Below are 18,510 nucleotides of genomic sequence, written 5' to 3'. Positions count from 1 at the left end.
TTTGCTGAAGGAGATTCCTTCTATGCGAACGCGTAACCCAGGTCGCGAACGCGAAGCCTTGGTGGGCCTTCCCTTCGCGAACGCGGTCCTGGCCACGCGAATGTGAAGGCTAATTGAGCCTGGGTGGGGTGAGGCATTTGACCTACGCGCACGCGATCATTTGCACGCGAACGCGAGGCTTGAGGAGTTTTTTCTCTGTGAACGCGAGCCATTTTCCGCGAACGCGAAGGCCTAGCAGGCATAACCCATCGTGAACGCGAGTGACCTATCGCGAACGCGATGAATATTTTCGCCCAGTTATTTTAAAAGACCAGAAACAATAGCATTACGGGATTTTCACAAAAACTCATAACTTCTTCATCTAAACACCAAATTGGGCAATTTTTGAAAGAGGATTTCACCACCAATTCATAGGTATGTAATCTTAGACTCATTTTCTTCAATTTTCATTAACACCCATTAGATTTCTAAGCTTAAATCATATGATTAAGGGTAGAAAACTAGGGATTTGGGTAGAGTTAGGACTTTTTGATTATTTGGGAATTTGACCTCGTTTTTGGGTCAGATTTCAAAACAAATTGTATATTCGGGCTCATGGGTGAATGAGTGATCGAGTTTTGGTCTGAACCTCGTATTTTGATCAAGCAGGCTCGGGGTCGATTTTTGAATTTTGGGAAGAATGATTAGAAAGCTATAATTAAGTGTTGGAATTGGATTGTTTAGCATTTATTGATGTTATTAAGTCGATTATGTATAGATACAATTGATTTGGAGCCAAATTCGGAAAGGAAAGGCGGTGTTTGAGGCTTGAGTTGGCCGTGAAAGTTCGAGGTAAGTGTTTGGTCTAACCTTAGCTTGATGGATTAGGAGTTGTGTCCTATTTGCTAATTGCTTCTTGTTGAGTACGACGTATAGGCATGGTGACGAGTATCTATACGTTGGTGTTGAGCATGACCGTGAGTCTTAAAATGATAGTTGTTCTGTTCTTAGATGTTACTACATATACTTTAATTGGTGATTCCCGATATTGAGCAAGGATTTAGTTTGTTTTCGTGGAAATTACTGATGATTTAGTATTGGTGTTAATTGAGATGAGTAGGAGTTGAGTTAAGATTGGTTATAGCTGATTCTCCCTTGCCGGGACTCGTGGTACGGTTGAGTTTAAGGTATATAAATATATTGGATCGGGTTGCACGCCGCAACAATGTTATATATATTGGATCGGGTTGCACGCCGTAACAATGTTATATATATTGGATCGGGTTGCGCTGCAACAATGTTATATATATTGGGTCGGGTTGCGCGCCGCAACAGTGTTATTATTACTTGTTGTAGATTTTGAGTTATTTCTCTCATTTTTCTCTTTATTTCTGCTGGATTTGATGTGTCCTCCCGAAGCATGCACCCCCTCTCATTTAAACTGCTTTTGCCTGTTTATTTTCCGCTGTATATTACATAATTGCACAGGTTTTATCTGAAGTCCTCGTCACTACCTCGCCGGAGTTAGGCCACCAACACATGGGGTCGGTTGTGCTGATGCTATACTCTGCTGTGCTGATATCAGAGCAGCACCGGGACAGTAGCAGTTGGGGAGCCAGCCTTCAGTCCACAGAGATCCCGAGGTAGTCCTGCAGGCGCCCGACGTCTCTTCTATCTACTTATCTGTTCTGTTTTCATTGTATCCGAGACAGACTGTATTTCTTTTCTTCAGACATCTGTATGTAGTATTCATAGACAGTCCGTGAATATTGTGACATCGATTTTTGGGTAGAGACGCATGTTGGCATTTCCATATTTATTTTGAGTATTATATTAGTCTAAGTCTTCCGCTTAATTTCATCTTCCGCTATTATTTAAATGTTGATCACCTGTTATTACAAGTTGTTAAAAAGGATTAAAACGAAAGAGTTAAAGTTTCTAAATTTCGTGGCTTGCCTAGCTTTTACGAGTAGGCGCCATCACGACTACCGAGGGTGGAAATCGGGGTCGTGACACTCCCTCTACTTCTATCTTTTGAAATTAACCCCAACGGTCTTGACAAATAGCAATTACACAACTTCCACCATTCACAGAATAAATTCAGCTGCTTTGAGCTGTCTGGCAAAATTTCTGGCAAATTCATGTGCAGACATAGTTGTCTATCCCGATATGAAAATAAGTAACCATAATAAAAAGAGTTACTGTACAAACCAACGTAGTTCTTTTCTATACAAAATGTGCAAAAAAATATCATAAGAACAATGCTCTTTAAGAAAATCAAGGCAAGGCCAATGTATCCTTTCAGCTTGCTTCTTGTCATTGCAAGGCTGTTCATTATCTGCATAATAAATTAGTCTATAAAAAACTGGGAAAAGACAGAGAAGACGTATATCCGTGAACATCCAAAATATACAGAAACTAACTAATAAATTTGTCTCTACGACAAAATTAATACCATAATGTCACAAATGCTCACATGCATGTACAAAAGAAATTAACAGTAGAAGATGCACCAAAAAATAAAATCTCATGGTAGTTAGCTACTCTATAACCACAGTGAAAGTGACCATAATGCCGGATCTTATGAACGTTGAACCAAATATTCAAAAGAGAATGTGCATAAGCAGTATCAAATAATTTCTTCAAGTTTAGTCGTACTTTGTTGTAATTAATCACCATAAAGTTATTATTCCCATCACAACTTACAAGTATCTTATATTTCTGTTTGTATCCCTCATATAATATTCCCCTTTGATCAAAGGGGTTAAGAGATTTTAATAGGGGTAAATTGAAATGAATATTCTGGCAGGAAAGAAGTATTGTACTCGAGTTAATAAAGTGAAAGATCAAAATTCATGCTTCTGGTTCTCAAGTTATTATGGTAAGACTCCTAATAGTTATCAGCAACTTTCAGCTCCTTAAGATATGTTGAATATCATAACTTATTTTAATTGATGATCCTCTTCCCAGATGGTTTTTATGCTTAATAGTGCATAGGACAGTCAAAGATTATGAGCAAGTAGTATTTGTTAATACCCTGAGCAAAAAACATGCCCTTTTATAGAGTAAGAGGCATTAGCCCACATCTGAAAATAACATATGCTATCAGTATACTCACTTTGAGCTTATAAACTCTTAGCAAGTAAAGGAAATAATAGGGGAAGAAGTTGTTCATGCTTATTTAAACCAGAATATTAAGAGAACATAAAAGAAGTATGTAACCATTAATTTTAAGAAGTTCTTTCAGGCTTTTTAAAACCATAATCTGAGAAAAAAATGCTTCACATATAACGTTCGACTCATTTTAATATTTCCCAAGAGATTCTTATTCTCCCTTTATTCTTCATTTGTGCTAATAGATATCATAACAGAAAATGTGCCACAGATCGAGCTAACCAAGAAACATGTATGTCCCAACAGTCAAAAGATCCTAGGGCAGTTTACTAAGGCAATACTACATGCACTAATCTTGTTATCACTAAGATATTTTCTGTACCTTTGCAGACTGGGAAAAATGAATCTCCCAATATGCATAGACCAACCAGTGAAACAATCTTTATGTGTGAAGAGGCAGTAAATAATTGGATGTTGCAGCTGAGAGAGCAGTGCAATTGTTTTCTAATTTTGCAAATCAGCATCCCAAAATAAAGAGTTCAAGGGAGCATGAAAATTAGTCATTAGCCAAAGTAGCTGAAATGCTTGTGCTACAATTAAAAGTGTGAAATCAAAACTCTTACTATATCAACTCAAATAATAAGATAGGTAAAAGAATAATATGATAGGAAGAGCCAGCTTTATTCGAGAACCTTCCAGGGAATTCTACATACAGTCATAATGCACTTAAATGGCCACAACCTTTCATGGTTCGAAAGTAAAGTAGGCTAAACCAAAAGATTAAAGCAGAACCAAGAACATAACATCAGAAAGCCGATAAAAGTAATAGGAATGTACCAATCCATGAACATCAAGGTTGCTGGTATCTGTATTGGTGCTCTAGAATTTCCCTCGACTTTACATTTCCTAAATACATGAGTCAAATCGAGTGATCTCCATCATGACCAAACATCTTGCATGTAAATGTCAGTTGCACCAACTTTATTATTAGTAGAACTCTTACTCGAAAAAAAATAGTGAAGAAAAGCAATGAGAACTATTACTCTCAATTGTAATGCAGTATGATGAAAAATAAAATTAAGAATATATGCCAAATAGCACAATGGTAGCTTGAAAGCAGAATCATGTAGCTTAAAGCTCATATTAGCTGAAATCTTTTAGTTTTGAAAATATTATAAGAGTTGCTTGTACTAATCTTCTATTTAACAAATATAGCGGTTTAATTCTTTTAATATATAAGCACTAAACCAAATTCAGTTTTTTTGCAAACATGTGCCTATTTTGACGCATGGTAAATAACACACAATATTGTGATCTCAAGAGTAAATCAAAGGACCTTCATTCTAGACGCCAGGAAAGACCAAGGACCTCATAGTTCTTCCATAATTTAGTAGAAGTAATGCTCTTGTCGAGTAATGTAAGTACAGATTAAGTATCACAATATTCCTCTTATTGGTCCGATGAGAATGACTGACCTTCGAGCTTTAAAATTTAACCTTTGATTCAATGTTGTAGGACAAAAACCTTCGGGTATACCAGCTTTTCCATATAAAAGAGGAGGCTTTCCAGACTTTTTACTCTTTCATATCGACTTCCCAAGATTTCACAACCCGAGTACCCGTGTCACTTAAAGATTAGAATTCTTAAACATCTCAGGGAATGATTATATTCTCTAGTTCTTCCTCCTATTTAGATAAAAGCTTCTCCCTAGTAACTGCTTAGTTTTCTTAATGTTTTCCTTCCAAGATTTAGCTAAACCTACAGAAAGTGGATGGAAGGTCCCACCACAGTAAATGATACAAAAAGGTATCTTTTTTTTGGTAAATTCTAATGGCCAGGATATAAGTAATGATCCCAGTAACCCGGAGGTTAGCCATAATTGAGGATTTTTTTAGGTCGTGGGTATAATGAGAAAATTATTATTTGCAAATGTAAAACTATAACAATATTTGGAGTAATAAGCATGGACCATGTTCTAACTTCATAAAGACATACAAAGAAAATAGAAATACAAAGAACCAAACTCAACGGAGTTGTTGTCAGCCCTGGCGAATGAGTAGTTTGAAGGTTCTCTTCTCTTCTTCAATAAATAAATTTCTATTATTATTCTCTTCTGCGATCCTCTTAATAATAAGATAACAAATATATATGTTTAACAAAAAATCTGAGTCTTTGGTCAAAGCTTAGAAATATAGAGAAATTCGGGTTACTGATAATCTGGAGACGAAAATAATAAAAGACTTTTGAGAATAATAAAGTAATAAGTAATTTTGTATTTCAGTGTAATATCAATAATATTTCTTGTCCTTACAGATGTTGAGTCCTTCTCCTTTTATAGTTGATTCTAGGAGAAGATGTAATGCCTTTGTCTTAATGAGGCAATTATGAGCAATAAATGACATTAAAAGAAACGTTACACAATCATTTCTATTTAATTTAGATTCTCTAACGTATTTGATATCTAATGTTGTATTTAGACTCTTTTACGTCATCAGATTCGTATCTTCAACTTCTTCCGATCTTCGGTCTTTAAATGACTCGAATAGGTACGAGACTCGTACCTATTTGAGTAACGGTCCACACCTATGTTGTTTTCTTCTCCTCATATCTATTGTCTCCCGTGCCTCTTGGCTATTTATTGCGTTTTGACCTTTTGACCAGTCCATGTGTCATGACACGTCATCTTCAATATTTAGATTCAGTTTTTCCCAATACAGATAGTCCCCCACTTTCCATTTATTTATCAATTAAATATTTGGGAAGTGGATCTTCACGAAAAAGGAATTTTCGCCGTAATCAATGCTATGTCAGTACTGACGCTTCAGTTGTCTTTTCTATTTAATGCTCTGCACACGTGTCACCTTCTGATATGTATGTAATTCTACAGCCTTTTTCCAAGGCTTCTTCATCCCCTCTATTTACGAAGTGATAGTTGCCTTTATTATAGGCTTTCCATCATTACGCTTCTTTGTTTGACGGTTGCTATTATACACATATTTAACCTTTTTTCCTTTGTCTTCTTCTTCATAAACCCTTAACAGATACTTTACCCTTTACTTTTGTTCCTTTCTCCTTTATTTCATCCTTCCTCTGCAATAGCATCTCCGAATCCTAACCCTAAGAGAATCCCAATTCTTGATAGCTTCCCTAACACCCTTGTAAGACATAGAAGGGGTAGAGGGGGCAGGCTTTGTAGTCCCTTCGTGGTGGTTCCTCTGGTTCCATCACTCATTCTTCTAGTTTTGGCACTATTTCTAAAGGTTCTATCACTAAGAAATCCTCTTCTAAAGGTAAAGAACTTTCTGAGCCTCTTCAAGAGCCTTTAGTTGAGGAAATAGTACCCAATGACTTGTCCTTTGAGAATGATAGGAAATCTCTTCGTGATCAAGTTGTTAATTTAGATAAAGCTGACACTTTTCCTTCTCTAATCACTGAACCTTTGATTTCTATTGTTCGAAAAGATTGCAACTGGAAAAGTGATCTTCGTATAGTGATCCCTAAACCAAACCAAAGAATATTTTCTTTTAGGATTGGATTTTCTTTTGTTTATACTTATCCCTTCACTTTGGGATTTATTCCTGCTATTGACCCAGTTATACTTGATTTCTGTCGCTTTTTCAAAATTTATTTGGGACAAATCGGCCCCCTTGTATGGAGAGCAGTGGCTTGTTTGAGATATTTATCTGTAAAAGCTAATGTTAGCTTTACCTTTCCCCACCTTATTCATCGTTACCACCCCAAATTATTCCGCCATGGGTTTTTTACTTTAACTGCAAGAAGTAAAAGGATCTTGGTAAGCCCTGAAGATGACAATGATCGTGGGTGGTACACTCGTTATGTTGCTGTTCGCACAGTTGATTTGGTGGGTGAAACAAATATCCCCTTCCCTGAGAAGTGGAACTTTGCACGTAAGTTTTTTTTTTTGCTTACCGTACCTATCTTTAAGAATATCAATTTCTTTTCTAATTTCGTCTCTTTTTGCTTTTCTATAGCAACTATGGGAGATGTGGAACCCGTTCCTAATTTTCGTGGTTGGGTAGATTCAATCTTGAAAGCCGTGCCTATGGAGGCAAGAACTTGGAAATCCATTTCCAATTTACATGGTTGGAAAGTGAAAACTCACGGTATGCATCTCTTTATGCTTTTTTGTATGTTAAATCCCTTCTAACTTTTTTCATCCTTCTTTTTGTCAGGATTTGCTATTCAAGAAATGACAGCTGAAGTAGCTATTGCCCTTCGAGCCTCTTCTGGTACTTCACTCTCTTTGGAGAGAACTCAAGCTATGCTATCAAAGAGGAAAGTTGTAGAAGAGGATTCTGAGAATGATGAAGATGAAGACACCTCTTTAATAGCTAGACCAAGAGTTAGGAGACGCATCGTTTCCGAGGATGAAGCTGAAGTTACCCCTGTCCGTGCCTCTCTTACCGAACCTGTTCGCATTCCTTCTGATGATGAAACCACTCCGAGGGACACCAATGAGTCTATTCAACGCCTCTTTGTTGGTGGTTTTGAAAGTGGAGAACTAGGTCCAGTTTTAGATGAAGTTCCTTTTTCTTCTTCTGTTCTCATTCCTTCTATTCCTCCGTTGGTTTCAAGTGCTTCCTTGCCCATTTTATCAGTTCCTGCTCCCTTGCCTGTCTCTGCTTCCTTACCTGCTTCGAGTCCTTTGACTCCTGTTATTTTCACTTCTTCTACCGCTCCTCCTTCTATAGCTCCCCCTCCCTCTGTTCAACATGCAGAGGAGGGTTCCAGTAGCAGAAGCTTGGCTAGGAGGAGCGTTACACTTGAAGTTCCTGCTAATAACAGTCTTTTAAGGAAGTCTGGTGGAGCAGATGCCTGGCTTAGGCCTTTGATTGGAGATATTGAGAAGAAGAAGATGAGCAGTCACAGTTGCTTAACTCTGATGAATGACATAGTTCATTCTACTTTAAAGGTATTTTTTTTCTTCTGCTTACTAACAAGCTTTTTTTTTATCTCTAAATTCTTATTTCTATGAGTTGTCACTGTAGGCTAACCTCATTGGTACAGAATTGATGGGAAGAATTTCCCTTCTGGAAAAGAAAACTCGTGAGTCTGAAAAGTCTATCCACGAGGCTGAGGAAATAGCCAAGAGAGCCCAGCTAGAAGCAAATAATTAGAAAGAGCAGTTTGAGAATGCGGGAACCATAGAAGAATTGCTAGATAGTAGAAATCACCTGGAGCAGCAAAAGCGAAGTCTGACTTCTGAGCTAGCAGTTGCCAAAGCTTCTTCAAGTCAATTTGAAAAAGACAAGGAGCGCCTTGAATGTTGCTTTTCAGAACAATTATCAAAGTCAAGTGAAGAAATTAGAGAACTTAAGGCACTCTTGGACAAGAAAGAAGAATATGCAGGAGAATTAGTGCAGAACTTGACTCAAGTTCAAACTGATTTAAAGATCTCCTCTGACAAAGTACATGCCTTAGAAAGTTCTCATGCCTCCCTTGAAGCTTCCTTTGATTCTCATTTAGCTGAACATCAAGTGTTAAAGAATGATCTTGCTATGTGGGAAAGGGAGTATGGACTTCTTGAGGAGAAGTTTGATTTAGAGGTGAGTTGGGCTTTCTTAAACTCTCGTCGTGATGCTTTAATGGAGGCCGGTTAAGAAAACTTTGACTTAGACTCAGCGTTGGCCAAAGTTTTAGAAACCATTGAAAGAACCCAACAATCATTTAACTTTCCTTCTCCGGCAATTGAAGCTCCCGTGGCTAAGGAACCTGTAAATGACGAAGTCGTTGCTGTGGCAGTTGAAGTTGAAGATGTTGCAATTCCAGCTTTCGAGGGTGAAATTTCTACGACTCAGTCTATGGAAGCTGAAACTTCCGTGACTCTTGCTACCCTCGTTGAACCTAACACTTCAAGCCCAGCTGAAACCGATCCTGTTGCTGCTTCTTCAGAAGTTGTCACCGTGCCTGTGGCTGTTTCTGAAAGTGAAATTAATATTGCAACTTCTGATGTGCCAACCCCTTCAGTGACTAGTTAAATTTCCAGATTTTGTTTTTACTTTCTTTGTAGGATGATGGTTTTATCCCTTAGTTATTTTTTTAAGGGATTTTTTGGTGAAAGTCCTCATTTATCATAATGGGGCATTTGTATAAACTTTTTGTTGACTAAGTTCTTACTTAGTCTTTTTAATTATATCAAGAAGTTTGTTAGTACTTCAATGTGCTCTATTCTTGCCTTTTCCTTATCTACTTAGGACTTATAGAATAGTTTAGCTTTTTTATCCTTTGAAAATGCTTTATGATTCTCCTCATGACTTATTAACATGAGGTTTATAAAAGAGAGCCCTTTTATATATCGACACTTAATGAAGAAGACGTCTCAACTTCATAATGGTGTTATAATACGATGAAAGAAATAGGAACACACATGTTTTGTTTGAAACAACTTTGACAAGTTTTTATTCATGAACTTGGACAAGCTTTTGAATATTACATGTATTGAGATACATCTATAACTTTCTCGTAACTGTTTTTCTTGCAACAGATTTTTATAAAGTAAATACTATTCAACAAGGTTTTTCCTTACAACCTGTTTCAATACATAGTCATGACCCTATCTTAATGTATTAGGAAGGGTTTGAGAGGTGATTCCATTGTTCTCATGGGAAAGAACACTACGATGAATGTTTTGCATCTTCCTTTGTTTTGATAGGAAAGAACACAATGATGAATGCTGAGGTTCCGTAACTTCTGCTCGATACTTGTTTCAATTTACGTCTCCGTCTTACCGCACGTATTTGTGTACAATATGCAGTCCCCAAGTGTTTGAGCGCTGAAGTATGAAGCCTCGAGCACTTGTTTGTTTCTCACAATTTGGTCCTTTTTCCTAAAAAGGAAAAACATACAGGACTCGGATGTGCGATTAAAGATGAAGACTGCCTAACCCGTGTGTATTTCCATCAGATTAATTTGTAACCCTGGGCTGAGAATTTTAGAATATTCCATTTTTCCGTGTAGGTCGTGACTCATCATTTGGCACGAGTTAGGGTTTTTGCCTAGCATCTAAAATCGTTAGTAAGATTTTAACAATTCAAAGAAAAATTCTAATACAGCGATACCTGATCGTAGGTACTTTCTCAGAAATAATATCGCTTTAGGTGGACAACATTCCAATGCGAGGGTCGAACCTTGCCATCCATTGTCTCCAACTCGTATGCTCCTTTTCCCGCAATGTCACGAACTCTGTAGGGTCCTTCCCATGTTGGACTTAGCTTTCCTGAATTAGCAGCTTTTGTAGATTGGAACACCTTTTTAAGCACGAAGTCCCCAATTTTAAAGAATCTGAGGCGTGCTTTCCTGTTATAATACCGTTCAATTACTTGCTTTAGTGCTGCCATCCTTATTAGTGCAGCTTCTCTTCTTCCTTCGAGCAAATCAAGATTCACCCGCATCTCTTCATCATTTGATTCCTCCATTGCTTGAACGTACCGTGTGCTCGGTTCTCCTATTTCAACTGGAATTAAAGCCTTCGCACCATAAACCATTGAAAAGGGTGTTTCTTCCATGCTTGTTTTTGTCGTTGTACGATAAGCCCATAATACTCCAGGTAATACCTCAGGCTAATTACCTTTTAAATCCTGTAACCTTTTCTTCAAATTATTGATAATGACCTTGTTTGTGGATTCCGCTTGTCCATTACCCACTGGATGGTATGGTGTAGATGTTATCCTTTTAATTTGTCAACTTTGAAAAAATTCAGTGATTTGAGCTCCTATGAATTGTGGACCGTTGTCACACACGATTTCCTTTGGTGCTCCAAACGGCATATTATATTTCTCCAAATGAAGTCTTTAACTTCCTTCTCTCGTACCTGTTTAAATGCTCCTGCTTCTACCCATTTAGTAAAATAATCTGTAAGTACAAGTAGAAATTTCACCTGACCTTTTACTTGTGGTAATAGACCTACGATATCCATTCCCCATTTCATAAAGGGCCACGGGGCTATAACAAGGTGCAATAGCTCAGCTGGTCTATGCATGTTATTGCCGTATCTTTGACATTTATCACACTTGGACACGAAACCGTTTGCTTTTTCTTCCATTTTAGGCCAATAACACCCTGCTCGAATCAACGTTTTTACCAACGACCTTCCTCCTGCGTGATTTCAACAATGTCCTTCATGTCTTCTCTCATCACATATTCTGTTTGGGAAGGTCCGAGACACCTTGCTAATGGCCCACTGAACATCTTTCGATAAAGATTTCCTTGATGTAAACAGTAACGAACAGCTTTTTTGCAAAGTGCATAAGCTTTTCTTTTGTCAGCAGGCACGGTTCCGCGCTGTAAAAAAGCAATAATTTCGTTTCTCCAATCCCATGTTAAATGATTAAAATTTACCTCGTTCTTATCAGGTTCGAGAACGGAATGAAATAAATGTACGACTGAAGCATTTGCGTCGTTTGCTATGTCTGCTGCAGATGCGAGATTAGCTAAAGCATCTGCCTCCACATTCTCATCTCTTGGGATCTACATTACTTTCCAAGTTTGGAATTGCTTTATTAGTTCCCGTGCCTTTTCGAGATATTCTTGCATTCGTGTCTCCCTGGCTGTATAAGTCCCCAGCATTTGATTGACCACGAATTGAGAATCACTCTTGATTATAATCTGTGTTATGCCGAGTTCTCGTGCCAATTCTAGACCTGCAATTATAGCCTCATACTCTGCTTCATTATTAGTTATAGAATGACATTTTATAGCCTGTCTAATAGTCTCACCCGTAGGTGGTACGAGAACTATCCCTAGGCCTGCTCCTTTTACATTAGACGAACCATCAGTGAATAAAATCCAAGTCCCCGGGTTTGCACCATTAAAAACTTGTAATTCTTTTTCTGCTTCTAAATGCATCCCCTGGCTAAAATCAGCTACAAAATCGGCTAATACTTGAGATTTTATTGCAGTCCTAGGTTGATAAATAATTTCTTATTCACTTAATTCTATAGCCCATTTTGCTAACCTCCCTGACAATTCATGTTTATGCAAAATGTTTCGTAATGGAAAAGCAGTAACTACAACAATGGGATGACATTGAAAATAAGGTCTTAGTTTTCTAGATACCATGATCAAAGCTAATGCTAATTTTTCTAGTTGTGGATATCGTGTTTCAGCATCTAATAAAGACTTGCTTACATAATAGATAGGAGATTGTTTACCTTGGTCCTCACGGACTAAAACAGCACTTACCGCAACTTCTGACACAACCAAATAGATGAGTAGCTTTTCTCCTTCTTTTGGTTTTGCCAATAATGGTGGATTTGACAAGTAGGCTTTTAAATTTCTAAGGGCTTGTTGGAAATCTTTGTTCCACTCAAAATGATCTTGCTTTTTGAGTGCGGAGAAAAATTTAAAGCATTTTTCTGAAGATTTGGGAATAAATCTCCCCAAAACTGCAATTCTTCCCGTTAGCCTTTGGACTTCTTTTTTACTCGTAAGGATATCAGGGATCTCCTCTATTGCTTTGATCTGAGAAGGATTTACCTCAATACCACAGTTAGAAACGAGAAAGCCCAAAAATTTGCCTGAGGCAACCCCAAATGCACATTTTTCTGGATTGAGTTTCATATTAAATTTTCGTAAAATTTCAAATGTAACAGATAAATGAGAAATATGATCATGAGAATGCTGGGTTTTGACGAGCATATCGTCTATATATACCTCCATGGTTTTTCCTAAATGTTCTTGGAACATTTTGGTGACCAACCTTTGATAGGTTGCTCCAGCATTTTTGAGACCAAAGGGCATTACTTTATAACAGTAAGTCCCCCTGTCTGTGATGAAAGAAGTTTTTCTTCGTCACTGGGGTCCATTTTAATTTGGTTGTACCCCGAATATGCATCTAAAAAACTCAAAAGTTCATGTCCTGCAGTTGCATCAATTAACTGATCTATATGCGGTAAAGGGAAAGAATCTTTTGGGCAGACTTTGTTAAGATCTGTATAATCCACGCAAACCCGCCACTTACCGTTTTTCTTAGGTACAACAACTGTGTTTGCTAACCAATTAGGAACTTTACCTCGCGTATTGACCCAATTTTTAATAGCTTTTGGACCTCATCTTGAATCACCTGATTTTTGAAAGCTCCTTGCTTTCTTTTCTTTTGCTTTACTGATGTGAAGGATGAGTCTTCATTTAGTTTGTGAGTCATCATATCCGGTGGTATCCCTGTCATATCAGCATGGGACCAAGCAAAACAGTCTACGTTAGCTTTTAAAAATTCAATCAACATACCTCGCATGTCTGAGCTTAAATTGGCTCCAACATAAACCTTCCGTTCAGGCCATTGCCCAAATAATATCACAGCCTCGAGCTCTTCAATTGTTGTTTTGATATTTTCATTCTCTTCAGGTTCCTGAATTGTATCAGGTCTCGAGTCTAAATCTGTCTTTTCTTGTTCGGTTGAGGTTTGATCCTTGATACCTTCAACTGTTTCCTGTAATTGCTATTTTTCTTTATTTACGGTGCTCGTATCTGTTACAGCGTTGATACTCCTGGCTGTCTGCTGATCCCCACGAATTTGGCAAATTCCCCACGGTGATGGGAATTTAATAACTTGATGTAGAGTTGATGGGACAGCATCCATGTCATGGATCCAAGGTCTCCCCATGATCATATTGTAAGCCATTTCCATATCTACTACTTGAAATTTAGTTTCTTTAACAACACCTGCAGCAAAAGTTGTTAGAATTACCTCTCCTTTTGTTACCACACTTGAATTGTCGAACCCGGATAGGGTATGCGCCTTAGGTATCATTTTGTCTTCAACTTGCATTTCACGTAATACCCTTAATAATATAATATTCACGGAACTTCCTAGATCAATCAAAACTCGTTTTACATTAGTATCATATACAAGTAAAGATATTACCAGTGTGTCGTTATGTGGGGTCATTACTCTTTCGGTATCTGCATCATCGAAAGAAATACTTTCGTTTTCTAAAACCTGCCGTACCCGTTTACCGTGTGTTATCGTTACTTTAGAAACCTTGTTAGAAGCCGTATATGTTACACCGTGAATATCTTCTCCCCCACTTATAACATTCACGGTTCTCTTGCGTGAAGGGGGCTTTGGTGGCTCCTGCCTATTTTTCATATAGGCTTGCTTACCTTTCTCACTAAATAACTCAGTGAGATACCCTTGTTTCAATAGATGATCCACTTCACTTTGTAAGAATCTACATTCTGAAGTTTTGTGCCCGTGATCATTGTAGAATTCGCACCAATGGTCTGGATTGCGTCTATTTGGATTTGACCGCATCTCTTTTGGCCATCGTACCTTATCTCCCATGCTCCTCAAAACAGCTACGAGCTCGGAGGTGGTGACATTAAAGTTATATCCGCCGAACCTTGCCTTTAAACTACTGTCATTATCTCGTGACTCTTGTCTGTTTCGGTCATTTCTGAACCTGGATGAAGAACCAGATTCCCCGTTCCTTGATTTTTGATCATATCGTTGACTATCCTGCTTTGACCGTGAGTTTTTCCCTGCAGGTCCCATATATGGATCGTACCTGTTTTTACCTGATCTTTTTTCGGTTTCTGATCTCCTGGAATTGCTCCTCTCTTCATGACGAAACTAGGTACGGTATCTTCCTCAATTCGCAACTTCGTACTATACCTGTTATAAACGTCATTCCACGTGGTTGCAGGAAACTCTCGAAGGCTTTCTTTATGTCTCCTCGTGGCTTCTGAGCTTTTGTCATTTAAGTTGCTTGCAAAAGCTATTGCAGCCCAGTTATCAGGTACACGAGGTAAAGTCATTCTTTCACGTTGGAATCTATCAACAAAATCTCTGAGCAACTCGGAGTCCCCTTCCTTGATTTTGAAAATATCCTCTATTCTTTTCTCAAATTTTTGAGCTCCCGAGTGTGCTTTAATAAAAGAATCTGCAAGCTCAGTAAAAGAATTAATAGAATTTTCGGGTAAAAGAGAATATCAGGTTAATGCACCCTTGGTGAGTGTTTCTCCAAATTTCTTGACCAGTACTGATTCAATTTCTTGCTTGGTCAAGTCATTGCCTTTCACGCCTGTTGTAAATGCAGTTACGTGATCACGTGGGTCTGTTGTGCCATCATATTTCGAGATGTCAGGCATTTTGAACTTTTTAGGGATTGGAAGGGGAGCAACACTTGGTTTCCAAGGTTGTTGTGAGTATTTATCCACATCCACTCCTTTAATTACCGGGGGAACTCCAGGGATTTGCTCGATGCGCTCATTTTGTTCCTTAAGCTATTTCTGCAAAGATAATACTAAATTTTGCAAATGAGAATTATTTGAATTACCTGGTTCTCCTTCCTGTGGTTCACTAGGGGTTCCTCCATTTCCAGAATTAACAAGGCCAGAACGAGGATTCTCCAATGTATTATTATTAGGTGTAGGCGTGGGTGGTGCAACAGGTAATCGACTAACTAGAGCCTGAAGAACTTTGTTAACCCGTGCATCAATTACTTTTTGTAAAGCTTCATCTACCCCTTCAAAATGTTCAGATTGCTCTTGCTGATCAACACGAGATTCAGGAGCAGGAGTGCCTTCACGAGATTGACGTGGTGAATTTTGAGGGGAGGGAACCACGTCAATGTTCTGTAAATCTCCTTGATTTTGATGGATTTGATTTTCATGGTTTCCCAAGGTGTTTTCACTGTTATTGTTGTTTGACATGATGATAACAACGGCTGGAATGTAGCTTAAAAGAGAAGATTATCAGATTCCCGGTAACGGAACCAATTTGTTTAACCAAAAATCTGAGTCTTTGGTCAAAGCTTAGAAATATAGAGAAATTCGGGTTACTGATAATCTGGAGACGAAAATAATAAAAGACTTTTGAGAATAATAAAGTAATAAGTAATTTTGTATTTCAGTGTAATCTCAATAATATTTCTTGTCCTTACAGATGTTGAGTCCTTCTCCTTTTATAGTTGATTCTAGGAGAAGATGTAATGCCTTTGTCTTAATGAGGCAATTATGAGCAATAAATGACATTAAAAGAAATGTTACACAATCATTTCTATTTAATTCAGATTCTCTAACGTATTTGATATTTAATGTTGTATTTAGACTCTTTTACGTCATCAGATTCGTATCTTCAACTTCTTCCGATCTTCGGTCTTTAAATGACTCGAATAGGTACGAGACTCGTACCTATTTGAGTAACGGTCCACACCTATGTTGTTTTCTTCTCCTCATATCTGTTGTCTCTCGTGCCTCTTGGCTATTTATTGCGTTTTGACCTTTTGACCAGTCCATGTGTCATGACACGCCATCTTCAGTATTTAGATTCAGTTTTTTCCCAATACAATATACCCATTATATCTTCATTACCAAAAAATGAGTGCAAAAAAATAAGAAGAAGAAACAAAACTCACCTGAAGTGAGAACTACAATTTAGGGGTTATAACAGACAAATTGCATAAAGAGGAGAGATTTGAAATTACACCTGAAACTGCACCAAACGAACATCGAAATCCCTAATTTACCATGCTCATTTTTCTCCAAGTCCCATTTTTTCTCAAATAAATATCAAAATTCGTAAACTACCAAAGAAGGCAAAAAAAAAAAAAAAACTCAAATTTGGAAGTAATCAGAATTTGCTAAGAGAGTACTGAAGAATCCAGATATATATGAAAAATAAAGAAAATTGAAAGATATTATACCGGCGATTATGTCGGAATCTGATCTCTTCTTGCCAAGAGGTTTCGGATTCATCTGTGAACTTCAACACTCTCAATTGTTTGGTACATTTATGAAATCAAAGTTCTTAAAATTCCAATTTCAAAAATTAGGTTAAAATCCCAAAAGTTTTGATGATAATTCAAAGTTAAAGAAGTTACCTACATGCAATACTTCATGGATAATAACAAATGGAGCAGCCAAGGAGGAAGAGAGAAGAAAAGAGAGTCGCGAAGAAGCAAGAGGAGCAAAAACGAAGCAGAAAAGCTAATATGTTGTGTGTCAGTGTTACAACACACCTGGAGGGATGTTGAATGAACACGTCGTCATAAGTAAGCTACATTAAAAACACATACTGTAAGTAGTATTAGCAGAAAGTCTAAACTACCCTCACTTTTTTCAGAAAAGACATTAAACAGCCATGTCGAAAAACTTGCTCTTCTATAATATAGAAAAAAATATATCCAACGCGCGGGTCATTCAGTTTTCTTATAATCCTCTGTATTTTAGGAGTACCGCCTATTATAGTAGGTAAGCTTTGGAGTTTGTTTTCTTTAGAAAAACATAATTCAAGGTATTGAAATGAAGATGCATCGGTGTAGGCATTTATCTAAGTATCCGCAGGTTTCTAGCATTTCTTTTTCTTTACTATTTGCTGTTGAATTTTATTTAATACGTTTTATATCTAATATAGAATGTAAATATATATACTGCATAACCTAATAATAGAGATTTCTGCGACAAATTTCATGGTTGGTTCGAGCAAATATGCTCTCATCTTGATATGAAGAATCAAACAATTAGTGCAATGTTGTGTTTGGTAAGGCTTATACAATATTGCTTTAATTTACCTTTCCACTATTTTATTGTTGCTTGTGTTCAAGTATGTTTACCATAGTTCAAAGACTTTGTTATCTACTAGTGAAAGTTTTAGTGGTAAGATACTTTTCTAAAATAAAGAAGATTCTTTTTGGTCATCAAATTTATACCCAACGCCGATGGAGTCTTGCACATTTTTTTTTGTCTATAATTAATATCTGTAGAGTTCCATCAAATTGTTTTTTAACACTGCATTTATTCCCTTCACAAATATTAGGAGTAAATTGTTTTTAGGCGCTTCCTATTTTCCTATGACGTTTTCATGAAAAGCTTTGAACATGAAAATATAGCATGTGGAAATGACTCTATCAGTTGGCATTTGTTTAAAAATTTTCTGAGATGAACAGCTTGAATAATACACAGTATAATTACTCATTATTTGTGAAAATAATCAGCACGAGGGTAGCGAGTGGTTGTGCTAATTGAGAGCAAGAGAAGCAAAGGACATGTGCAAAAATTCAGGTCTAAGTTAATTAAATATATATAATTTTTGTCTTGGGCGGGTATCACGACCTGGATTTTCCACCCTCGGGAGTCAATAGCGCCTACTCGTGAAAACTAGGCAAGCCGAGTATTATAGATTCACTAACTCTTTTATTTAGCCATTTTTAACAGTTTAAATCAACATGCGATCAACAGTGAAATATTAACAATAATTAAATACATGCGGAAGACAGAATCTGATAACTTAGCCAAAAAACAGGTACGACAATACCAAGTCTATCTCTACCCGGAACCGGTGTCACAATATCACGGACCGTCTACGAATACTACAAATAATTGTCTGGAAAGAAAGATACAATCTATCTCTGAAGTAAATGAAAACAGAATAAAAGATAGAAGAGAACGTCGGGGCCT

General features: G+C 37.3%; 1 protein-coding gene across 1 annotated transcript; it reads right to left on the bottom strand.

The window, feature by feature from the left end:
• Positions 1–2,048: 2,048 nt before the first annotated feature.
• LOC107824578 (uncharacterized) lies at positions 2,049–14,605 on the bottom strand. The gene is made up of 2 exons (XM_075219413.1): positions 3,931–14,605; positions 2,049–2,317 (listed from the first exon to the last, which is right to left on the bottom strand). Exon 1 carries the CDS (start codon positions 14,603–14,605, stop codon positions 13,550–13,552), a length of 1,056 nt encoding a protein of 351 aa, XP_075075514.1. The 3' UTR covers positions 2,049–2,317; positions 3,931–13,549.
• Positions 14,606–18,510: the final 3,905 nt, after the last annotated feature.

This window comes from Nicotiana tabacum, chromosome 8 (genome assembly GCF_000715075.1).
Source record: "Nicotiana tabacum cultivar K326 chromosome 8, ASM71507v2, whole genome shotgun sequence".
In the NCBI taxonomy this organism is placed as follows: Eukaryota; Viridiplantae; Streptophyta; class Magnoliopsida; order Solanales; family Solanaceae; genus Nicotiana; species Nicotiana tabacum.
This window is presented reverse-complemented; position numbering and strand designations above follow the sequence as displayed.